Source organism: Elaeis guineensis, chromosome 12 (genome assembly GCF_000442705.2).
Source record: "Elaeis guineensis isolate ETL-2024a chromosome 12, EG11, whole genome shotgun sequence".
Classification (NCBI taxonomy): Eukaryota; Viridiplantae; Streptophyta; class Magnoliopsida; order Arecales; family Arecaceae; genus Elaeis; species Elaeis guineensis.
Genome location: NC_026004.2, coordinates 4354896 through 4381232, shown reverse-complemented (window position 1 = coordinate 4381232; position 26337 = coordinate 4354896). Strand labels below are relative to the sequence as shown.

The 26337-nt window shown below is 40.1% G+C and overlaps 1 protein-coding gene across 1 annotated transcript; it reads right to left on the bottom strand.

Moving 5' to 3' along the window:
- Positions 1–271: 271 nt before the first annotated feature.
- LOC105055608 (puromycin-sensitive aminopeptidase) lies at positions 272–26056 on the bottom strand. The gene is made up of 35 exons (XM_019854102.3): positions 25941–26056; positions 25481–25584; positions 17115–17210; positions 16989–17030; positions 15936–16061; positions 13322–13397; positions 13015–13091; positions 11568–11681; positions 11415–11489; positions 11033–11140; positions 10712–10924; positions 10556–10617; positions 8239–8266; positions 8062–8148; positions 7922–7947; positions 7457–7520; positions 7273–7353; positions 5687–5734; positions 5557–5575; positions 5398–5402; positions 5253–5264; positions 5078–5134; positions 4579–4688; positions 4413–4493; positions 3896–4079; positions 3547–3695; positions 3314–3452; positions 3077–3223; positions 2707–2788; positions 2439–2614; positions 2199–2309; positions 1965–2081; positions 1764–1835; positions 753–843; positions 272–514 (listed from the first exon to the last, which is right to left on the bottom strand). Exons 2-34 carry the CDS (start codon positions 25556–25558, stop codon positions 763–765), a joined length of 2943 nt encoding a protein of 980 aa, XP_019709661.1. The 5' UTR covers positions 25559–25584; positions 25941–26056; the 3' UTR covers positions 272–514; positions 753–762.
- Positions 26057–26337: the final 281 nt, after the last annotated feature.

Sequence of the window (26337 nt, the reverse complement as noted above, 5' to 3'; positions counted from 1 at the left end):
TATTCTTTAAAAAAAATTATGACATATTATACATATTATGAATACAAAATATTATAATATAAAAATAAAATATCTTCATTTTTTTCAAAAGACGGAGACATATTTGTCATATAAAATTTTTAAATAAAAAAAATAATTTATAAATATTAAATATCGATTGAAAAGTAATGACTACGTGAACCAGAACCAATCAGATATGACAGTGCACTTTACATCAAATTTTTTACACCACCATCGCACAAAGAATTTCACAATCACATAACTGCAGTCATTTACCCGGTACAACCGGACCATGGTACCACATTTGCTTACTAATTGGCCGTTTTGAGCTACAACCGGTACAGACTGCGGCGTTTCAAACGCGCAGACCCCATAAGGAGTCCTACCGCAACCAAGAAAATATTTTGCAATGGAACAGGAGACGGGTTGAAGAGAGAACAAATATTCCTATCCATTGATTAATATGCTGGAGCTCGTCGCCTAAGGGCTACTTTCCAATCGTCTAATCAGATACCTGAACAAGAGAATGGATTGCTTAATTTAACAGAACTAATCTAGTAATGCCAAAATCCAGGAGCGTTTGCCCTAGCTTTATACCAATCCAATAGCACAAGTTTTGAGATGCAGGACATAAAATAGAATGATATTAAACTCGGTAGTTTAACGTTGATATAGATAAATTGAGAAACATAAGAACGCATTTTCACATAAACCTGTTTCACTGACAAGATAACGTTACAAGCAGAAGTTACCTTACATTATTCATGCAGCCAAACTCTTAGATGCAATCTCATAGACGTTTTCAGAAAGCCCATTTGCTGACATTATCATCTCCAATTGTGCCTGTAACACAGCAAAGAACACATAAGTGCGCTTAGAATCATGGCATACGCGCATGGACTTAGTAAAACCGGTGTAAGGCCTATGATAATACACCAAACAACCAAAGGCTGATGTAAAAAGCAAAATTATTCAAGCAAGCAGTGCAATTCATTTGGCGCATTTGTGTAAAGCCTATGATAATACACCAAACAACCAAAGGTTGATGTAAAATGCAAATTATTCACGCAAGCTTCATTCAGTGCCATCAGATCTATTGGGCTTGGCAACTGCGGTCACAATGCATAAAGGTTGCTTCCACTGGCCACCAAGAATCTAAGCTGTTGCTGGCTTGAGATTTCTACAGTACACCCAAAGTACTAACGTATCATTGACATGGTTTGATGACGCAACGCATAGCCAGCAAATCCAGTTCATGTCCCATCACAACATGATCTGATCCATATTTGGCATCAGTTTTTTTGTCCAGGATCCAATAGATACAAGACCATGCACCGACCAACTTGGTCTAACACTTCACGCACGTCAGATGAGGCTTTGCTTTCATAATATCGTACATGCTTACAAGGAATTTGTAGCGGGGAAACTTATGGAGACAGGAAGAATAAATTTCCTACAATAAAGATTAATTTTACCTTTTCCCATCTCCCCCTATCCACAACCAATCATCCTCTGTACAACCCCGGCTCTTAATTTGCCTTTTTCTAGAATAAGTTCAGAACACTGGTGTTACTATATTATGCGAAATTTGGCCAAGGAGTTTACCGGTCATATTGTGGTTGTATGACACCTCAATAACAGGTAAATGGGATACAGCTTCTCATGTAAGAAACCAATTCTAACTAACATATGTAGGCACCACTTTGCAAAAGATTTGAGGCGTACACAAGCATTCATATTGCAGACTGAAAGGTACGGTTTACCTTAGCAAGCGCTTGTCTAGTCTCATCATATCGCCTCCACCTCGAGAAGGCTGACACCATACGGGAGGCCACCTGAAATCAAATAGATGAAGACAAATTATATAACAAAGAAAAGGATAATCCAAGTGCAAAATGTAGCAAAAGCATTAACAATGCGCCAAATGGAGTTTCAAGTCCCTAGGCTTTGGAACTGATATTCACCTGAGGGTTCAATTTATCCAATAGCAACACTATTTCTCCCAAAAATTTGTAGCCTGACCCATCTTTTGCATGAAAGTTAACAGGTGATCCGCAAAAACCTCCAATTAGCGAGTATACCTGAAACAGAAAACATAATCTTGAAGTTAAAGGATAAAACATAACGATTACATGATATGACCACATGGTCCAACTTGACATGCCATAACTCAAAACGTGAATAGGAAATATCATCACCTTGTTTGGATTGCGCAAGTCAAAGGCAGGATGGTTCAGCAACTTCTGGACATTAACAACATTTCCAGGAATGTCTGACATGGCTTGAAGAGCAAACCATTTATTTACAACCTACAAAAGAAGAAAAGAAAAGGCATTATGCTTGAATACCTCTATCTGTTCTATTGCAACCAGAAACACGATAGACATAGAGAAATGATCAACATAGCATTCTACTTTGTCTAACGAAAGGTCTCTTACCAGAAAGTCATGCTGCCACCTGCTATAGAAATCCGAGAGAACATCATCACGGACTTGACCTGGATTTTGGGCTATGGCTGTTAGAGCAGCAAACTGTTCAGTCATGTTAGTTGCAGACTTGTATTCATGCAATGCAAGTTCGGTGAGCTCTGGTTCATCCAAAGAAGCGAGATAGGCTGTATAGAATAATTAACAAGAAGCCAAATTTAGAACTTTCTCCAGAAGTCGTTTCTTATATCTTTCAAGCTAGGGTGCTAGCGAAACATACCAAGAGACGTGTTTTTGAGTGCACGGCGAGCCATATCATGATGGTTGAAGTCATAAGGACCTGAACTTCTATTGTCAATAACCTAAAAATAAAGAAAACGCTGGTCAGCTCCAAAGTGTAGGATATTGAAGCGTATCATCTATCACCCAACTGTAAAAAGGTGATAACAAGAGAAAAAAGATAAGATTCTTCAGTTCAAGATAAATGCTGAGCCATGAACTCTATTTTTTTTTAATCAAAGCATCATCAAAACAAACTACCACTACATGTGTGTGTAAACACACTTGCACATACACAATTAACTTGCTATAGCAGTGAAAAAACCAATATTGAGTGCATGATTATCATGATGAGATAATCAAAAACCTACAGTGGTTAAGAACTCTTTCTTTAGCTGGAGAGCAAGCTGCTTCTTAATGAAAGAGCGGACAGCATGAACAGCATCGGGATCAGCAACAGCCATCATGTCCATGATCTCCCCTTCACCAGGCAAAGTAATTGCCTTTGCAATAAATTCCTAAACGAACAAGAGGATTAAACCATATTAGTGCACACTGCACAATATTCTGCACCAAAAAGATAAGCTTCAGGGAGACAAGATTGTTACTTTATCCAAGGTTGAATTACAGAGGATGGTTCTAATCCCATCCACAAACTTTGGGTTCAGAACCAACGTTTTCTTTTGCTGGAAGTCTGCTACAAGACTGAGCATCAGTTTCCTTGCCAATACTTGACCAGCCTCCCATCTAAAGTGCCATCATATATGCAATTTCATCACTCGTATAGTGAACTGCATGTCACAAATAGTAAAATAATAACAATAGTATATAACCAGCATACCGGGTGAATTCATCAGAATCATGTGCAAGTAGGAAAAACAGATCACTGCCTGTAAGATCAGAATCAAGACGAACAGGTGCGCTGTAACCCCGCAATAAAGAAGGAATTGGCCTCTCAGGTATATCAGAAAACACAAACTCTTCTTCCTTCTGCAAAATTCCAAAAATGCAAGTTCTAAATACTTCCCAAAATAATTTCAAACCCTGCCACTAGAAGCCCACCCATGTGCAGTGCAGAAGAAAAAGTACATAACCCAAATTTTCTTGCAACAAAAACAATAGCATCACTTTGAATATAGAGCAAAGTGCAGCAAGACTGTCCCATATACCAACATAAGTTCTTGACTAACCTTCTTAACTTGAAGTACTGTAGTGAAGACTGGTTGGTTACTGCTGGCGATCATCTGCAGCACCCCATCATTATAAACAGTAGTGAGGGGCATGTCTTTTCCACTTGAGTCAAGAAGTCCAATAGCAACAGGTATAAACATTGGTTCTTTCACTGGTTGGCCAGGAGTTGGTGGCACTTCTTGGCTGACAACATCAGCAGACATGTTGGTTAGTAGTACTATATGTGCAAATGCTGCAGGTCCTTTAGTAGTTTCGTGTGACAGATATGCGGACAGAACAACATATATATGTATACCATATAAACTTTGAAGAATTAATAAAATATTTTTGCGGAGAATGTAACGACAACATTATTCATGAAATCAAAAGAGATGCCCCAAAACAAAAACTATCACATTGATATTAAGCTACCATATTGAGGTTGACCATTCGAAGTTTTTACTTTTTAGCAACAAAACCAAGAAATATTGAGTGCTCCTAACATTGCTTTGCCTAGGTAATGCATTAGCCCATTACCTGAACCTCAAAGTATATGTCCGAGCATCAGGATCAAAAGATGAAGTAACCTTAACATGGGGCGTCCCAGCTTGGGAATACCTACATGTTTTGTGTCATCAATGGTAAGGAGCACTCTTTGCATAAGAAGGAAAACAGGAGAAAATGAAAACAAGATAACACTTACCACAACAGAAAGTTAGAGAGATCAGCATCATTTGCATCACGCATTGCAGCAAAGAAATCTTCACAAGTCACAGCTTGTCCATCATGTCTTTTGAAATATAGATCCATGCCCTAAAACAGTATAGAAATTCGGTGATTTTTTTAGCGAGACTCAAACAAAAGGTACATACATATCCAGTATGAAAGAAAACACAGTGTTTTCATCTCATTGATAAAATTGAAGATCTGCCGACGGTATAGTCACATTTTTAACCTAAAATGAGTATGAGACCTTGCACTAGCCAAATTCATTATATGACACAACAATTGGGTAAGAGCCACTTTTACATATTCAAGGATGACAATGAATATATGGTATTAAGTAGTAGTGTAGAGTAAAATCATTTTGAGAGAAGCATGTGGAGATCAATCTAATTATTAAGTAACCTATCACAAAATTATGCAACATGTTCAGTTTACAAGAAATATGGGAACAAAAGAATGGACATCCACGATCTTACCTTCCGGAAACCTGAACTTCCAAGCAAGGTTTTGTACATTCTAACAACTTCAGCACCCTATCATAAACGAAGTGCATATCATTAGAATCTATTAATTTCTTTACTGTGAGGGGGGGGGGGGGGGGGGGGGGGGGGGGAGAAAGAAAATGACATGATAAATGGGTAGAAAGACAACCTTCTCATACACCTGTGATGGACACCATGCCAAGCAAATGTTAATGAACCATCACATGTTCACCAGAAAGGAAAGGAAAAGTCAAATACAGTAATGAGACTTGCATAAATGGGAAAAACAAAGAAAAAGGACAGATGAATATTACCGTTACTGCAGGTTTGCATCCATACAGACGATGTAAGGAGACATATCAAAAGGTTGTTCATACAAGCACAAGTTAGAAACAAGCCCTGAACAGAACTTTAAAGAAACTGAGAGCAGCTCAGAATTCCAGACGTTTAGAGATATAGGCATCAAGACCCACCGGTATAGAAATTGTCCATCTGTCAATGAAATACAAAAAGACTCATCAGTGTCATTTTCTTCAAAGTAACTTGAGTGGTAGGATTGCTGTGAACCAAAAAGAAAAGGCATCCTGAGTTTTCAATGCCTACCTTAATATATGAATGTGGCCGAACAGGGTGAGCCATGGGACCAGCATCCTGGAAATCACTCAAAAGTTCAATCAATTAGATGCCACATTTCACAGCGACACTCTATCAATCAACACTGCAAACTAGCAAAAAGTGCTGAAGATAAGCAGCCTATATAGAAACTGTTCAATATTAACCATTCTACGGTTGCTAATCAGGCAATCAGGCTAATGGATATGATTAGCTAGCCTATATCTATAAGGATTCGAAGTTCACATAATTGCAGTTTTCTAAAAGAGCTTGGCACTCAATATGTTGGTCCTTGTGTGAATAGGAATACAAGAGTATATCGTAGTCATATGTTTCAATACTACAGAATAATAAATGATATAGAAAATTTAAGAAGTCTTCCAGAAAGCTTGTTTCTCTAGCCTTAACCGGTCCTAGATATCAAAACAAAATAATATTGGTTTATCTGACCACCATACATAAAAATGTACTTATGAGCACTCTGAACCAAGTGACATGTCAAAAACTCAGCCTGAGACAAAAAGGAACTGAATCAAAATTTAGAATATCTAAAAACCAACAGAGTATTTGACAAGTACTTTATGAACACTTATTGAGGTGGAACAAGGAGGAAATGAATGATATGCTACAGCAAATGATATCGGGAGGAATTATATGTTCTTAGAATGCCAGAAAAGGATCCAAGGAACAAATATACAAAGGGCTAATTCCAAACTACAAACTCCCTGTGCAGGGAAACAAGCTTCACTTGTCTTGGATCTCCACTACATTATGCCAATGCAAATATTGATCGTTAAGAACTTCGAATGTACATTGCCCTTTCTCTTGCTTTCAATCTCTTCCTAACTTTTTTTTTTTTTTTGGTTGCAGGCGGGAGGGGGGGGGAGAGAGAGAGCCTATATATCAGAAATGGAATTTTTAAGTGAATCACTGGGGTAAATAATCATGTATCATAGAGGACCACTGCTTTTTAACATCTCAGCTGTCATAGACAATCAGACCCCTTCTCTCTCAATGCTTCACAAAAACCCACCAAGAAAACATTCATAAAATCATCTCCCTTCATCAATGAAATCCACAAGAGATCAGAGACTTTTGTCAAATCTAACAGCCAATCATATGCACCAATATCACAAATTAGGATCGCTACCACCTAAATCAGGCTGTTAATAACAAGTATGACTACACAAATCAAGTCTAAGAATTTGGAAATTCTAGTATACATTGACGTTAATGGTAAGGACACTCTTTTGTGAATTGTACTCATTACTTGTGGAAATCAACAGAAGTTTTCACCTGATATCCAAAGCTTACTCAACAGGTCCAAGAACAATTAAAACACACAGAATAGGGGAATAACTTGTTTCCAAAACCCCCGAACCCCTTCAAAATATTTTTTTTTAATAAAAAATTCAAATTTTAGCATAGAACTGGAAAAAAAATTACAGAAAAGTTAAGTTAGATATACTTCTATGGTTTTACCTTTACCAATTTCCATATATTAGACACATGATGTTCAATGAAAAAAAATGGATCATACGAATATATTCAAAAGACAAACAGGTGAACATATAAACCTGTGGAAATTGGTAAGTTCGAAGTCTTGAAACATCAGCTATGCGCTTAACCGTGCGGCTGCCCATGTCAGATGAAAACTCCTGCCAATCCCATTAAAAAATTGACTTCTAGACATTCATAACGCTTTTGCATCATCTAAGAAGCATGTTATAAGGTAAGAGCATAAAACACAGAATGCATTACCTGATCTCTGAAGACAGTGAGACCTTCCTTTAGACTAAGCTGGAACCAGTCACGGCATGTCACTCTACAATGGTTTCACAATAACTCAATTTGTTAACAGACATTTGGATACCCATTTTTCAAAACATGGAATGGGAACAAAGAAAATGAAGAGCCCACTCTTTTAGGGAAGCTAGTTTTCTGGCCAGAAAGCACAATTGTTTGGTGGCATGACAGTTACACATGCACACAAAAATCCACAAGTACAAGTTCTTTGTAAATCGTACACACAAAATATGATCGTCAACTAGAAAATGAAATCCATATATCACGCATTCTCAAGCAAGCACACATTAAATCTACATAGAGATATTACATAAACACTTGGACAAATATAAATATATAAATATGACAGCGAATCTCATAAATACTGAGGGCATAAAAAATAAACAGATCTTAGGCAGTTCGTTAAGTAAATGATCAAACCTGTTGCCAGTCCAGTTGTGGAAATACTGCAATTCATCCAAAAGTCAAAAGCCACATTAGCTTTAGTTCCAAAGACAAAAATAGCAATATATGCCTATTAAAACATTATACAATCAAAGGTGGTTTTGCATAGCATATACCTCATGACCAATTACTCCCAAGATTGCAGCATAGTCTGCATCTGTTGCAGTTTCAGGTGATGCCAAAACAAGTTTAGAGTTGAATATCTGCCCATTTAAACGTTCAATACCATCACAAAAAAAAAAATGCTAGAAATTTGCATAGTAATCAAGCTAAAGAATTCCAGAAATGCTCACATTCAGGCTCTTGTTTTCCATGGCCCCCCTGCAAACAACAAAAAAGAAAAAGAGATGTTATATATTTATGAAATAAGAAAGTAGTCCCATTACACCCCACACACCCACCGCCCCTCCCCCACCCCAACATCAAACAATGCTAAAATCAACTAACCTGACACAAAATAACATTTAACTTTATCATTTGTCTAAAACACAAAAGAGGTAATAGATGCTAAAGGGCCATATAGATCTCCACTTGCAATGGAAATCACATGCATACAGTTGGAAACTATTACAATACTCGAGCAAGATTTTATGTATCTATTTCAGTACCTGTACTTGTACCTAAGTGGTAACCCATGTACTCAGTGTCAGTATGGCACATCTCCTGATACTGATGCTTGGCATGGGGCGTTTTAATTGGCTATCAGTTCCCTAAAAGTACATTAGGGAATGCCCTTACCAACCAGTATGGTACAGTATGTTAAACCATGCTCAGGAACACTATCTTCTGCATGGTCAACAGACAGAAAAGAGTTCCAGAAGCTGTGACAGGAAAGCAGGAAGACTTCAACATTCCCAAAAATTCTGTCTTATAATTTGAGTGATGCCGCCAAAACATGTATAGTTGGAAAAGAAGTTGGGATATCAGAAACAAATCTTGCAGTGATTAGGCACCTGTCAGTCCTTAATTGCATTAAACTTGCATTAAACTAACATATCCTCATTTGAAAAGAAACAGATTTGCAGTATTTATATTATAGAAGGGCAACTAAGGCTGCATTTGAAATCGTTGTCACTTCTCTTTTAAAAAAAATCTGGAAATAGAAATTCTATTTCCATTTTTTCATATTTCTGACAATAGAAAACATGTATGGTTTGCCCTCTTTATTTTTTTTACAGAAAAAATGAGGGCCAGCAACAAGGGAGAGGGAGGGGGAATGGGCCGGCAATGTGGTCAAGGACAAGGGAGAGCTCGATGCTGGCCAGAGAGGCAGTCAGGGAAGCAGTAGAGGAAAAGGAAGTTGGGATGGTGCCTGCGACGCGGCCGGGGATGAGGAATAGTTTGGCATCTAGCAGAGAGATGGCAAGCGAGGCTCGGGGAGTGGTGTGGTTGGATGAGGTGACGGGGCTAAGGGCAAGAATGGGCAGAAGAAGAAGGGTTGGGAGGAGAAGGGAGAAAACCCACTTTTATAAAAAAACTGGGAAGTGAAAATTTTTTAATTTCACTATTTCAGAAATAATGAAAGTTGTTTAAAAAAAAAAAAGAAACAGCAAAGGATAACCAAAACATACTTTCTGCATTAGATTCCATGTTTCTGCGTTAAAAAAAAAGGGGGGGGGGGGGGGGGGTGGGGACAGGAACAAAAAAAAAAAGGTACCAAACAGGCCCTAAGTCTTCTTCTTTTTCAAATAATTCTCCCATGCAGTGTTTGTCAACTATAGGATCAATCAAATCAATCATCCAAATGGCACATACAAAGTAAATGACATATGCTACTCTGAAGCATTTTAAAAAGTACATGGGCATATGGAGAACATACAGTATTGAAAGAGCTTCATGCAGGAAAGGGAAGCATTTGTAACTTCACAACACATCAAAATTAACTCTGGCAGCATCATAGTCTGCACCCAATGTCTGTGGCTGTGCTTTTCAGGGGTAGACTATGTATTTTGGTTAGTAAAATAAAGAATCCTATACATGTTTATAAAAAAGATCTACCAAATAAGAAAAGAAAACTCGCAAAATAAAACAGCATTAAATCAGGCATCAAATTATCTGATAAAGTAATCTGGCAGGCACTGAAATATGACTTGCCAAATGATTAAGCAATACTAAGTTCTGTGCACATTTATAAAAGAGAATCTAGCAACTAATGAAAGAAAAACATGGTTCGTCATAAAATAAAATAACATTGAATCAAGCATCAAATAATCTTATAAAGTAAACAAAAAATCTTATAAAGTAAACATAACAGCACTGAAATATAACTCGCCAAATGGTTAAGCTGAACAATAGTTAAAGTATCACTTCGAATTGTAATCTGAATTATGACGTGTGGTGGGCAGAGAGATGAGAAGCCATGCCTAGTTAAATAAACTGAAGAGAGTACATAACAAAGAAAATACAGAAGCTTGCATATGCAGTTCTCCACATTGAAATGATCTACAGAAAGGTCCTCAAAACACATCCAAGTATATTTAGTATTTAATTTATTGTACATATGAGATAATTCTCTTAATCTATAAAAGATTCATCACCACTTTGAATCTAATCATAATCCAAAATATCAGAAATAATAAAACATTCAGATGAAGGAAAGAAACTGCTTACATATTAAAATCAGGAACAGCAACAATGTTGAACAAATCAAGGTCATATTCAAGACCAAAGACCTGTCCCATGAGCAAACAGCAGAAACTTGCATCAGAATCTGATCAATAACCATCAATATTATAAGTGCAAACTGGAATAACAACAAATACCGACTTCCTCATCCCATTTCATAGCTGCCTTGAGAGAATACATTGCATGAGCCGTTTTTGGTACATCATGCGAAGGGGTCCAGATCCTCAAGGAAACCTTCCGGCCGGAGCAAGTTACAAATGAGTCATCTCTGCTTTCTAACTGTCCAGCAACTAATGCAAACAAGTAGCTGGGTTTTTTAAAGGGGTCCTCCCAAAGAGCATAATGTTTACCATCCTGTGGGGAATAATCAAGTATACTTTTAAGGTAATATAACTTGGTGATTAGAAAAACCAACTCAACCTATCTTGCTAACGCTAACTCATCCAATTAAGTAAAATTCACCTCAAGGTCCCCATGCTCTATGAGATTCCCATTAGATAACAGTACCGGGTACAGTGTCTTATCCGCTTCAATTCGACAAGTATATTTTGCCATCACATCAGGGCGATCCTGATAACAAGGCCGCATCAATAGTTTAATTTTGCTAACAGATAAAAACCCTTGTCATTTGCTAGAATAATAGGGAAAAAAAATTAGCAACAATACTAGCGTGATTTACAAATAGAGGACATTCTTGACCACATAGACACTTAGATCAGCAACTTCATTGTGCAAAAATTACTACTCTATGAAATGCAACCGAATTTAACTTATGCATAATTCATTATACTGACTGGATAGTTTGAAATAAGGAAGTAGCCTTCTATCATATGCATGTAATAACCTGGTAATAGGTGATTTTCCGAAATCCTTCTGCTTCACATTGCGTACAAAAATTGCCAGACGATTTATAAAGACCCTATGAAAAAAGGTAAAACCTGCATTTGAACACTGAACTGAAGCAAAAGAAAATCCAAGATTTTGATATTATTTGTACCTCCAAAGATGTATTGTTCTGAGGATACATCTCTGTAACAATTTCCAGAGTAAATGCACTGGTGGGTGGTGATGCCAGTGTCAAGTGACGCACGTCCAATTGGAACTCTTCTTTCTGACATATCATATCATGGCTTAGAAATGTAAAGAACATAAGCAGCCAAAATGTTGTGCACACCAAGCAGAATATCAGTGTTTTCAAATGACATGACATCTATCCAGTATATTGGCCCACTCGAACAATGAAAATGCAAAATATGAGTACCATTATTATGCCAATGATGGGAAAAGAATGTTCAAAAACTGCTAGCAATAACAAACACAACATGCTCCCATTGCCTTAATCGAATAAAATGCTCACATGGCCATATATAACATATTTTATTAAAACAGAGCCCTCCCGAACCCTCTTCAGCTTTTTATGTTTTGAAATTCTTGGAATATCTACAAGCTGCCCAGCAACCCCATCCCCAACCCCCCCCCCCCCACTCCCCCACCCCCGCAACAAAAAAAAAAAAAAAAAGCCTCCCTTCTTGCTTGTGAGTATTAAAGAATATGCTAAGCACTGTAGAACAACATTTCCTTCTTGTCAAGTAAATGTAGCCCAATTTCTTTATACTTGCAATACTGAAGCTTGGAGATCTCGCTTTTTAAAAAAAAAAAAAAGAATCCATGGAAGATAGCACAAAATTAGACATTCTAACGATGCCTTTTTTAAATGACTTAAATTTAACCTATGAAATGACACCAATGTGCACACTAAAATTCCTGCGGAAGGAAGAATTGCAGTATGCATCCTACAAACTCCATCTGAAATAACAACAAGCCATTCACATCAAGCATCGAAGAACCATGATCAGTAAACAGTCATGCTCTAATATACCAGTCTTGTAGCATGACTCCCTTATCATGGCAACATTTTGCATGTATGAAGAATAAAGACAAATACATACCATCAGTAGGAATACTGGCGAACCAGATGTTTGAAGAATAAAAACAAACAACCCAAGTCCTATTTAGCACTAAGATATTTGTAAGGAGTGATAGTAATCAATGATGAGTAGGCATGGGAATCAGGATCATGTGATAGTTATTCGACACCATGTCATGGAAAAATTATAAAATATAGAAGAAAAATAAAGGACACTTGAGATAGAGAGAAAGAAGAAAGAAGAGAGGAGAGAGTGGGAGATAGGGTAAGTATAATGAAGAAAGGGGCAGCTGTATGGGTACAGCATTATGCCAGTGAATTAATCTGAAGACTCAATAAGCTAATTTGCCTGGACCAAGCAAACAATCACATATTTTGGTATTCAGCAAACAATCACATATTTCGGTATTCTAGACTACAAAAACATCGAATCCAATTAAATCAAATCAACCAAGAATAATCAAACCTTAATTACATCAAATCAGTTATAAAATGTGCAACAGTTGCAATGAACTACCTTCAGTTCCTTGCCATCAACTTTAATTGATAACAGCTTAAGATCATGCCCATGAAGAACCAAAGGACAAGAAACACCTGCCAGAAATAGAAATAGAAATAAAATCAGGAATAACATTGAGTTTACTTCCCCTGATATGTAAAAATAATATAACTAAAGCCTGAACCCTGAATAACCAAAAATGTCATTCTGTGAGTTGCTAGCGCAGATCACTTGAAGCTGCCACTTAGTACAAGAAATTAAATCAAAGATATACCCAGGGAAAGCTAAGAAAACAAAGAAAATACCAAGATTAACATACATATACCTTCAATTCTGGGCAAAGCAAATATCTTTGATGATACAATAGTTTTGTCTTCACCCAGTTGAAATCTCAAATCCACCTTTAGCAGTTCACCATGCAAACGAGGAACAGAATAATTAGCAGATATATTAGTTTAAAGAAAATCATAAACAGCATCATCACAAAACAATATCACCATGAAATTTCAAAAGCAACATCATCAGTGGCAGCAGGAAGTTACTAATTTGAACAACTTAGGGCATTAGAAGCACTTCAAGTGCATGGGAAATGGTGAACAACTTGTTGCTGCAATAGCTATGACCTGCAACCACAGGTTAGGTCTCGATTCTAAATATAATCCCCATTCATTGAACTGTGTTAACACTACGCCACATAAAACAGAACCCAACCCAAAGTCCAGATACAACTGGTTCAACAAGGATAACATACTGATTGCAATATATCATGATTCTTGATATGGGGTATACAACTCAATACCCCTCAGTGTAAATGAGAAAAATAAAAATTAGGAACACAAGTGTATCAAGAGGTCCAAAGCCAATATACCTTCATACAGCACAATACTCCAATACTGGTGAGTACTACCTCAGGGCCAGTATATGGGGCCAACATGCATAAGACTTCAACCATTCAGTTCAAATGTCAAAAAGAAACAACCTACAACTGCTCCTCAGTGGAGATCCATTTGCATTGGAAACCAACATTGAATCCACAAGTAGTAAAGAGTGATTGATCCCCACACACATAAATACCACTGTAATAGATATGAAATACCTCTTCCTCATCATCCACTAAATAAACTCTCTTAATATCAACAAGATCTCTTTCCTCTAAATAATAACATGTAGGTCCCTCCACTATGCTCTAAGTTTAACACTACTTAAAATCAAGGTTTGTAATCTTGGTACTAGATCCTATACTAGTACCGTGTTGGTCCAATGTCGTCCAATGTCGGACGAGGAGCCGCTTCAGCATACCAAAATCCAGTATGCCCCTTTATCAACTATTAGTTTGGTGCTACTACAGAACGCACAGTATAGGATGGTACGCACTAAACATGCAGTCTCTTTCTTCATCTTGGCTCTTTCCAAGTCCAACAAAAGTGTGAACAATCCAAATTGCATGAGTATAATCACATAATCAAGAAGTAGTCTCATGACACATTAGTCTCGCGACACATCAACAAGTGTGCTAGGTATCTTGGGAAGGTAACGGACATCAACTGCATTTGACAAATAATATGTCCATCCTGAACATTCGTATGCAAGTGAAATAAGGTTTTTGTTGCTGTATGCCTTCAAAATTCTCCATAATTTCTAGACGATCGCCAATTCTTACTCATGACTATATTTCCTTATTATTGCCTCTAGGACCTAGTAATTACATCACCACATTACCTTCTGCATACATTTTTAGCCTTTAAAGAGTCCTAGCACCTTACATCAAGTGACGATAACCGGATATCCTTTGCTTCCATGACAACATATCTTCAAAAGAATTTGCAACTTCTCTTAGACAAGTCCACATTTCATTTCGACTTGCTACTAAATTTGCTATTCTTGTCTTTTACCTACAGATAACCATAATCACTACCTATTTTTCGGCAAACTCGCTTAACAAAAAACTGCATTTTCACATTAGCTAAATAAAAAAACTTACATTTGCAGTAATTTTAAAAAAGCGTTGAAAGTCACCCTCTCCTTTTCTCTTTCTTAAGCATGCAGTTACTTAGCAAAAGACTTAAATTTTGAAAACTAAAACAGATTTATCTCCATTTTTGGTGGTTCAATAAACCAGCATTATTTGTTGTAGTTAGTAGATTTATTCAAAGAAGACAATAAAAATGGACAAGGTAACAGCATTCTTCTTTTCTGCGGGAGACAAGGTAACATCATTTAACTGAGACATCAATAAAGAAAATAATTGGACGCACAGAATTATTTTAGTGGTTGTGTTATTCATGAACTTCTCTGCTGCTAATTTAACTCAATTAAAAAAAAAAAAAAACTACACAATTCTGTAAAGTAAGCATCAAATACATAAAAATGGACAAGGTAACAACATTCTTCTTTTCTGCAAGAGCCAAGGCAGCAACATTTAAAGGAAACATCAAGAAGCTAAATAATTGGTTGCACAGAGAATTATTTTAATTGTTGTGTTATTCGTTAATTTCTGTGGTGGTAATTTAACTCAATAAAAAAAACTACACCATTCCATAAAATAAGCATCAAATACTGAAACTGTTGCCAACAACAGCAAACTGAGTTAAATAAACAGAATATCCAAACCTCCATATCCAAGCTCTAGTAATGGTAAACCATAATAGACATACCAAATAAATTAATCTACAGATAAAAAGCTAACTATGCACTAGTAAGTTATACAAAAGTTTCATGGGAACAACCAAATTTGTTGTTCTTATGCTGATTCTAGTTAACATAGAAGTCCAATTATTTTTTTTAAAAAAAAGTCAATAAGATAAGATGTGGATATCCAACCAAATGTTATTAAAAAAGAAATAGAAAAATAAAAGAAAAGGCTGTTAAAGATTATTTGTTATAACCTACATACAGAAGCAGAGGACTGTAGGGACACTTTAATCAAAGAAAACAAATACCGTGTCGAAGAGATAAGCAGGCTTTTTGTAGTCCTTCAAAAGGATCTCTTTCGGGGTATCCATCTTTGATGCCTCGGTCTGAGCTGGTGGGGGTTCTGTTGCAACTGAGCAAGTTAACCTTCTCCACTGAAACAATGTCATAAACTTACTGTCATCATGACCATATCATCATTAGAAGAATTATCAGATGAGCCCAAGAAAAGAAAAAAAACATTAAAAAAAATGTCACTTTTCCTGACCCACAAAGATACTCATATAATAATAGAAGCCTGAGAAATGAAAGTAACGGAGCGAGCAAATAGCCCTCTGAGAAAGACTAACTACTAAATAAGAGAAACAGAGTTCTCTCGATTGTATTTGTTGCAAAACAATAAAATTAAAAAGCAAACTTGTTGCAATTTTCATCCATCCATCCCTTCAAAATCATATTTACCACAAACCTCTCAGTATCCATGCTGCATACAAGTCCACAAATATTTCTTTCACAGCTCGCAAATGCTTTCACTAAGTAGGGTCCAAACTTGGAAGGAAACAGTAAAAAAAAAAAAAAAAAAAAAACATAATTGTTTGGTCAACAGAACAATATTGTACATGTATAGATTCACATGAAAAAAGGGCACATTAAAGAGACTGCAGATCACCACACATGCACATATGTGTGTGTGTGTGTGTGTGGATGAACACAACCACACATCGAGTAAAAAAGGACAGTGTTATCAATCAAGAGCAGTTTGGATATGGGAAAATGTAAGAGCTGCAGGAAGACAAATGCCAGAGAAACAGTAGGTTAAATAACAAAGGCAATTATGCTAACAATTATACTGGATGAAGAGATTGTGCCTTCCATTATTTATCATAAAGTCACATGAAAATGAAAATGACTTCCATCGAAAGCTGTACAATGCATTTCACACAAAATACCATCAGACATTCATATTACTATCAAACTTAAACTTGCTCAGGAAGATCAAGAGAATCAAATTCAACATCCATCAGACTATAATATTTCCACAACAAGAGTAAACAAAACTGTAACTTCAAAAAGTAACTCACAGGTAAGGAGAGGGGAAAACGATTTCTCCTCCAATATGTACCCTGCAAATAACACAAGCAAGAAAAACATTCAAGTTAAATTGAAAGTTGTCGAACCAGATGTCATCCATAGACAGAGAAACAAACCTCCTTGTTGATATTTAAACTTTTGTTATGCTGGTTCTTTGTCAAGTGATTTTTTGTTGGATAGTGCAATGAAGAACAGCAATGCCTATACTGAATCTGCAAACAGACAGAGAAAGCATTTACAGCTATGTGAACTATTTTTTTCCCCAAAGCAACTCACAAAGGCAAATTGGTAAAAATGTGAAATTCTTGACAAAAAAACGAAAAAAACCAAAACAGAATAAATAAACACAAATGAAAGCAGCAAAGGAGACCGTGAAAGAAAACCTAATTATCATCAAATACAAAAGCCTACCAAAGAGAAGTATGAAAGGATTTTTTAAAACAAGGAGAACACTTGCAACTAATATAAAAAAGAAAATTGGCGGGGGAATCCAAGCTTATATAATCAAAAAACAATCTAGGAAAATAAGCATTAGAGAAGCCAAAGTATGAAAAAGTTATGCTGCAGGTTACGTCAAGGATGGACAGCATGAAGGATATATATCTGGGCATTGAATTTATGGCTCAAAAATAGTAGAGGAAATATTTATTAGTCCACTGTTATCTGTACCACATCCTAACATGAATCTCAAATAACCTGTGTTATAGTGCAAACCATTTACTACTTCACAAGTTCATAGTGTAGTAAACTTTTTTTTTTGATAGAAACGTATCATTCATACAAATCTTGTGTGAATACATCCAACAGAGTCAGAAAACAAAATGTCCTTAAATAGCCTTTGGGCCATCCTCACATCTATCCAAAGCATGTCTCCAGAATGCTCTACAACAAATGCGGCCACCTAGTTAGCCGTTGTGTTTGTCTCCTAGAAGATGCGTCTGATGTCTAGGGCTGCACACCTCATCAGTAAGGTCGATATATCCTGCAATAGGGGGGAGCAACATCGTCCTACACACACCCCTAAATCCAGATCATTATCGAAGCGGAGTCATTCTCAATGACTAGGTGGTCGGCTCGCAAAGTCCGTCGTGCATATGCGATCCCCGCCTACGTGGCCCAAGGCCCGCTCCAGGAACCGTAAGCTCGAAAAGATGGCTTCCCTTAGCCACCATAAGTCTGGACGTAGGCCCACGGATCACGAAGCTAAAGACTCCACGCATCCCCGATACTACCATCGAAGTTAACCTTGAGGTACATCGGAGAAGGGGCTCCCAAGAGATAAAAATCTGTCGGATCGCTGCATGAGCATGATGGGAGTCCTAGGTCTTTAAAGATCTCAAGGTCACATCAGTCATCTCCACTGTTAGGATAAGAGCTCTCTCCAGAATGAATCTCACTGGGCACCTCCTAGACTCGAACATCATACTATTCTTGGACAACCAGATGTGGTGGGCAATGTAGACAGCTCGAGTACCATCCGCCCTGATTACAACGGCCCCAACACTTCACCTGAGGAAGGTCCAAAAGAGCTTGAACTAAAGTCCCGACCAAGATAATGAATCGATACATGCCCGCAAGGTACCAAACCTGGCAGGCTCTCGAACAAAGAAAAAAGATGCTCCACTATCTCATCCTCCAGGCCACAAGATGGGCAAACTGACTAGAGATCCAGGCCTATATCCTTCATGACAAATTTGATTGAGGAAGCGACCCCTAGGCCATCTTCCAAAAGAAAAGACACCCTCGGATGCACATCGATCCTCCAGATCCATCCAGCATCTAAATGCCTAGTGGACTCCCTCCGATATAGCCGATAAAGATCGACCATCACCACCCTCAGAGTGCAAGAAAATCTCCAAACTTAGATGTCTTGACTATTGTGAATACGAATCACCAGATACTGCACATGCTCTGTCAACTGCTCTCCAAAGAGCTAGGCCACTATTGATGGATTCCAACCTCTGTCGTCCAAGTGGAATAGATCGCATATCCTCATTGAGTCCCCCACCTCAGTGCTAATGAAGACTGGCCACAGGCTCAATGGCAGGTCAACAATGCATGGGTCCTACAGGAGGTTCACAGACCGACCGTCCCCCACGAGCCATCTCGTCTGTCGAACCACATTAGAGGCTCACATGCAGATCTCTCCCCATAAGGAGCAACTCCGACTCGCCTGGATCCATACTTGGCCCTCATCATCATGCTCCATAGGTTATCAAGGTCAAGCAGAAATCTAGCTACATGCCGAGCAATTAGCATCCCTCGTCTAGTGACCAAGGACTGAATACCCAGCCACCATCCCTCAGCGACTAGCACACATCTCAAGCCAACAGGTGCACACCCCCTCCTCCAGGATGCGAGCCTCACAAGAAACTTCGAAAGTACCACTCAAGCTTCACCACCAGGATCTTCGGCAAGATCATATTCCAAAGAAGATAGGTACATAACTGAGAACCAACCTCACCCCAATGACCTTGCCCATCATAGAAAGAGCTCTGACCTGCCAAACCTCCAACCACTCTCGAATGGTCAGCTCCACACCCACGCACTTAGCCCTTCTCGGCCTACGTCCTGACACGAGAACTCCCAAGTACTGCAGCATCCCACTGGGCTCCGCAATCTCCAATTTCTTTTTAATCATGTGCCGCAGCTGAACCAGTGTCCTTCAACTAAAGTAAATAGCAGACTTAAGGAGATTCACCTGCTAGTCCAAAGCAAAACAATACTCTTCCAAAATTCTCCTGAAGCCGATGGCATTCGAAACTAAAGCCCAGCCCACCAACAGACAGTCATCTGCAAAAAAATGCAAGATTGAATAGACCGCCGAGGGCGGCACATAAGGGTCTAGTACTAGTCTTGCCAGCACCTGAAACGCAACACGCAGGGTTCAATGGAGGACGTCAGCATACGGAATAAAACGATAAGAGGACAAATGATGACCTTGCAGCAAGCCAACCATGGATCAGAAGAATTCTGAGGGCATCCTGTTGATCAGGACAGCAAAGGTGGGACTGCATATACATGCCATGATCCAGCCAAATCAAGGGGGGAAGCCAAACTCCACCAATGCCCTCTCAAGGAATCGCCAACTCATGCGATCATAAGCTCAATCCATGTCCAACTTGATCACCATGAAACTGCATTGGAGGAAGGCACGATGAAGATCATGCATAAACTCCTAAGCAATGAGGACAATGTCGGAGATGCTACGGCCGCTAACGAACACCCCCTACTTCAAACAAATCGATCGAGAGAAAATCGGCTTCATCTTGCACACCATCAGCTTAGTACAAACCTTGTACAAGATCGTGCACAAGCTAATAGGTCTGAAATGTCCTGACTCCGATGCATTCTACTACTTCAATAACAAGACAATGAAGGTCTGCTTCTAGGTAATAGGCATCTAATCGATAGCAAAAAAACTCATGCACAGCAACCATGACCTCAAGACTGAATGATGGACCGATATCACTTGAAGGAGGGAACACATCTGGTCCTAGAGTTTTGTCCTCCGCTATGGACCAGACCACGCCCTGCACCTTGTCCGCTATCACTGCTCTAAAGAGATCCCTGTTCTACTTCATGACACAAAGGTTTCATCTCCATCCAATGGCATCGTCTACATCGATTTGAAGAAGCGCACAATCTCCTATCTAAATTCTTTTGCTAGCCACTACCCATCGGTATCTCTGATCATCCAAATATGATTCCTGTGTCTCCGAATACTAATGGCCTGATAGACAAATCTCATATTCCAATCCCCCTCCCTAATCTATTGAACCCTAGACTTCTACCTCAACCAGAACCTCCTACTGCCTCAGAAGGGAGTGATGTCCAGAAAGCTTAACCCTCTGCAAGTCTGCACTCCCGATCCTCACCCCTGCAGCTCAGAGATGGCAACCCCTATAACCTTAAGCCTCCTGAAAATATCACCCACTTCAACCCCGTTCCACCGCTGCAGTCATCTCCTCATCAATTCAAGCATCCGAGTCACCCAATACCTGACATCACCTTGCACCGATGGTCTCCAAACCTCTCTCACAATATCCCAAGATCGGGGTAAGAGAGCCAAAACTTCTCAATTCAGAAAGGACTTCGATAAAAGAGGGAGGTGTTGATGGTGAACAAGATTAGACAGTGGTCGGATGCAATCCTTGACAGGTGGCGGGCCAGATGGCTAGGATATCACTAAATCTAAGTGACCATCGCAAAGACCCCATCAATCCTCTCCTACACTCTGGCCCCTCCCTGGCAATTGTTACACCAGATAAACCTCAAGCTGACAAGACTGGGGTCCACTAAGCCACTAAAGTGTATAAAGTCTCTGAACTCTCTAGATTCCATATTATCCACAAAAGACTTTTCTCTCATTTTCTCGTAGGGACCAACAATACATTTGAAGTCACTGACCAAAACAGTGGGGATCAGGATTTTTGGAACCATGGCCCGATTCGCCCAACATGACAGCTGCAACAAGCGAGAAAGAGAGAGGAGGGGATGCAACCGGAGACAGAAGGACGAGACGGCGGAGGGGCCATCGGAGGTCTCCAGGTGGCCGCCGTGGCCATCGGGCGACGGAAATGGTGCGGATAGAGTCGCATCCGTGGAACAAGGCATCGGCTCTTTTTTAAAAGGGAAGAAGAACAGTGAAGCCGGCAAAACACGGCTCTTTTTTAAAAGGGAAGAAGAACAGTGAAGCCGGCATGTTTTGCCGGCTTCACTTTATAAGAATTTTTTTAAAAAAACTAAAAGATAATAAAGTCGGCAATCAGTTTGCCAGCTCTACTGTTTCAATTCCTTTTTAAAAAAGCTCAAAAATAGTGAAGCCGGCAAACCTATTGTCGGTGTTGTCGAGCTTTCTTAAAAAAGCCCCTGTTTCACGACCGCGAAACCAGAGGAGGCATTTACGTCGCCCGACGGCTAGCAGGAGGCCCTCCGACGGCCTTTCTACCGGACCTCCCTCGGTCTAGTTCTTCCCCCTCCCCTCTCTCTCTTCTATCTTTTCTCCCACAGACAACGTAGAGCCGCATTGGCCACTGCGGCCCTCTGAGGGCTCACGCAGCCATACGGTGGTCACCAGCTTCTCCACCACCTCAACCTCCTTCCCTCCCATCCTCTCTCTTTCTCTTCCTCCCTTTTCCTCTCTCTCTTTTTTCCTCCTCCCCGTTCCGCCCTTCCTCCGTTCCTCGATTTGCGTCGGTCCAGTCCGGTATGGTACCATATCATGCCACTGGCCAGAACGACCACCGATACCAACACAGCAAACCTTGATGGGGATGGCCTGATCAATCAAGACACCTCCTACCACACAGATTTTCTCTCCCTATAATCAATGCTAGCATACACAATAGACAAAAGCCAAATAAAATCATTCATTTCATAAATGACAATGGCAACTTGCTAGGGACATCGATGGAAGACATTCATAGTAGCTGCACCAATTTTCTATACAACAACAATTTCCCCAACCAGACCCTGGGACTCCACTGCATAGAAACCCCAATTCACCAGGAACCGTCAACGAATATGTGCCAAGCTTGGATCAGAAAGTCGTCTCTATAAGCACACCCAACTCCAGCTTGTGTTGCTGCATAATGCTCCTAAACGTCAAATGGAAGTTGCCGGCCCCTCGAACATTCCAAAAGAGCATCTTCATTGATAAACTAATGGTGGGGGGGGGGATGGGTCCCGGGGACCCTCGACTGGCGAATCACCCAGCACCAAACACTTCTCCTTTCCAACTCCTGGCGATGCCGTCGGTGCTTCTCCCTCGATTGAGGTCTGCCAGAAAACTCCTTCCGACTCCCTCTGACGTCCACCCCCTTATGATTTAGCATTAAGGGATAGCACCACACACCTCCGGCCACTGGTTACCGGCTCCCTATGGTGCCGAAGACAGTCAAGGGACAAGGGCAGCACCACCCCAAACTGGCACGAAGATCTTCTCCGACATGAGTGGTGGAGCACCAAAAGACCCCTCTCTAATCTCAAGTTCCCGATCCCCATCGGCCCGATGCTTGGGCCCGCTTCAAAAGGCCTAGAACCCCACCTGCACTACATAAGCCCACATCGCCCGACCCAGACAGCACCGAATCCGATGCTTGGGCAGGAGATCAAAAAGCCCCCTAGGCTTGGACTGACCAGGTTGGACTCATGGCCCGCTTCAATGAAAGCCCACCCACCTCTGCCAAGTAGAGGTCCCTTGGGCTTGGGTTTTCCTCCTAACCCACTTCCATGTCTTCCTGACTCGGGCCTAGCTTGGTGAGAACCTGAAACCCGGACCCTGGCTTGATCAAGTTAACTTAGCTCAACCCTGATTCACCTCACCGCTTCTCCGATGAGTGCCAACGAACAAACTTAGTTCGCTTCTACCACCCATCAAAATCCGATGCCGAGCCAGGTAAGCCTTCTCTTAGTCTCGACGAGCTTGAGCGGGAAGAAGACAAATTTGGGCCCCTTGAGTCCATGTTGGGCTCGATCTCCTTCCTTGGTTTGGCCAGATCCCTAATCGATCGAGGCTGTCGAATTCTTGAGGTCACCACCCCAAGGTCCGAGCCACAGCCAGACGGTGGTCGCCAATGCCTTGCCACCCATCAAGTCTCCTTCCACGGCCATCGAGGAGGCACAAAAACTCTCCAACTACAAGGACCACCCCCCACTCTCCAACCCCTCTCAGGGAAAATGACAGTCATCGTCCGCATGACCTAGCCGACCACACTAATAGCAGATGGCAGGGACATTTTCATACACAAATGGTTGCCAAAAGATCCCCTTATTCCCTCAGATCGAAACCCCTAGCTTTAAGGGTTCCAATGAGTCAAGCTCCACCCGAATCCTTGTAAATCTTGTTTTTCGGCACCGATTGGTAAACTAGTCCATGACCATTGATTTTTCGGCCTCCGAGGCTATTTCCAGCAACATCTCTGACCTCAAGACCCCATCGATAACCCCGATAGCCAGACCCAAATCACCACTCGCCACACCATGCTGATGTCGGGGAGGAAGTCTGTGACCCACGACTTCACTACTAGGAGCTGACCGATGATAAGCCATGGGCCGCAGCTAAGGATTCCCTTGAGATGGTGATCCTCGGCCAAGGCAAATGATTCTAGATCATATTGGAGTTTACCCCGTTCCTTGAACTCCTTCGTGATCCAATCCTCAAAACTCTCCGACCAAGACTCCGAACCAGCACCAGAGATTCTCCCATTGTTTCCTTGATTCCTCCATTACCTCCTTTGGAAACTCCAAGACTTTTGTGAAGTACCAATGCAACTATTCCACCTCCTCCAGCATGATCTTATGCACCGTCCACCGAAGCTACCTCGAAGACCCCTGGGACACCTGAGCCCAAGACCTCTCTCCTCTGCCTGACACCAATGATAATTGGCCGCAATCACTTGGTCCTTTTCCCTTATCAACCATCGGAAGCTTACAGCAAACCACCCCTAGCATCTATTCGACAAAAAAGCTGAAAGACCGCACGATGCTTGATGCAGTCGCACTTCAAGCGCACACACTAGTGTAGTTAACAAACCAAAAAACAGTAATAGATCTTGCTGATCATGTAAAAAGGTCAAATGATGAAATCTTAAAAAAAAATGATGTGAATATCAAAAAAGAAAGCCAAGCACCAAGGATGCAGTCAGAACTTTAATAAAGTGCCTCCTGTTTTAGAGTTTCACTCTGGCAAACAACAGCAAAGAATCCATTTTCATTTCCCTTAAGAGCTATGCATAGGGGATACAGCATAAACTAAAAACCCTCCCACTTGGTATTGTGAGCCTCCCAAACCTCGATCCACCTATCAAGTTGGCAGCTTACGCTTACATATACGTGCACATAGAAAATGCCCTATTCCTCAATAGAAAAATGGCAAGCAAAATACCAAATAATTTAGTTAACATTCAGTGTGTAGCAGTCGTAAAAACAGCATATATAGGCTAACATCATTGAAGAATCAAGTATAATTAACATTCCCCCAACACCACCTTCCCCGCCGGGCGCCCCCCCCCCACCCCCCCCCCCGCGATTAAAAAAAAAAAGGAAAAAAATTGGCACACACAATACACAGGTCGCACTAAAATAAAGCAGAGGGAACAGCATAAATGCAAGGCATGCAGCGAACGTTTACACACTACATATTCAAATGAAAGAGAACAGAGATGCAACAATATGAAACAAAAACAATGGCAATAGATTTGCCATCACCAGAACTTCAATAAACTAACAGCAAATGAACAAGTTACCAATGTTTCACTTCAATAGAAACCAAAGAAAAAAAAAAGAAAAACTAAATCAACACTAACTACGTCAAAAGTTAGCTCAGAATCTCGAACAATCATTGAAGATACTCCAAAAATTAAAAGTCGTACAGAGAGAATAACTTCGAAATCAGTTCAAGAAATCGAACAAAACATCAGAAATAATCCATACACCATTAAAGATTTCAACCAGTCTAGAAGTGAGTTCAGATAATCACATGAAAGGACGAGAATAAGCCGAGAAACCCGGTCTTTACATAACTCGAACTTTTGCACGGACCAACCAAACGAGCCATTCGATTGAAATCCCCTTCACCTACTTCTGCTACAAAGAATCAAATCACTCCCGAAATCCACACCAAAAAAATGGATCAAAATATATATTAAAAAAATTCCCGCAATCGATTAAAAATTATCCGTGATCGCCAAGAAAGCCCTAAGACTGCCTCCGAATCGCAGATAAACCAAGACGAACCACATAAAAGAGCCAAAAGATTCGATTTTTATATGGTTTCGTGGATAACCTAAAAAGTGGAAGAGAAAAATCCACACAATCACGACCGTACAAAACATCTAGAATTGTGATCTTAAAAGAAAACAACTAATTGAGGATCATTAGAGGAGAAAATAGACGAATTTAATATAGATGAATTCAAATCTTTTTTCTCCCATTTATACCTCGATCGATCGAAAGAAGCAAAGAGAAGCGGAAGAACGGAGGCGAGATCCCCTTCAGGAAGCGGAGACAGCCCGATGGCCGATGGTCCAAACGAGTACATTATATATAGGGAAGGAAAGCAGAGGAACGTTGTTACGCTCCGCCAAATTCCATCACCAGGAAGTAGATACCGGGATGGGATCGGACCCGGAGGGTATCCGGGTGCTTGAAACTCCCATTTCACCCATCGTTAGGTCAGACGCGGGCGTGGTTTGGGACGGTTGGGGACATGATTTGGGGAGCGTATTTGAGGAGCATATACAATTTGGGTGGATCAAGGTGAGGTCCGTCCAATAAACGGACATGATGGATGCGTACGCACTAGCCACTGGGGAGTTTGACGAGGGAAAATATCTT

Excerpts from the sequence above, each read along its gene's own strand:
- LOC105055608 (XM_019854102.3), bottom strand. The coding sequence starts at position 25,558 with ATGGCTCGTTTGGTTGGTCCGTGCAAAAGTTCGAGTTATGTAAAGACC. Across the intron at positions 17,031-17,114 it reads GTTTAAATATCAACAAGGAG|GGTACATATTGGAGGAGAAA; the intron begins GTTTGTTTCTCT and ends TGTTATTTGCAG. Across the intron at positions 8,149-8,238 it reads TGGAAAACAAGAGCCTGAAT|ATATTCAACTCTAAACTTGT; the intron begins GTGAGCATTTCT and ends TTAAATGGGCAG.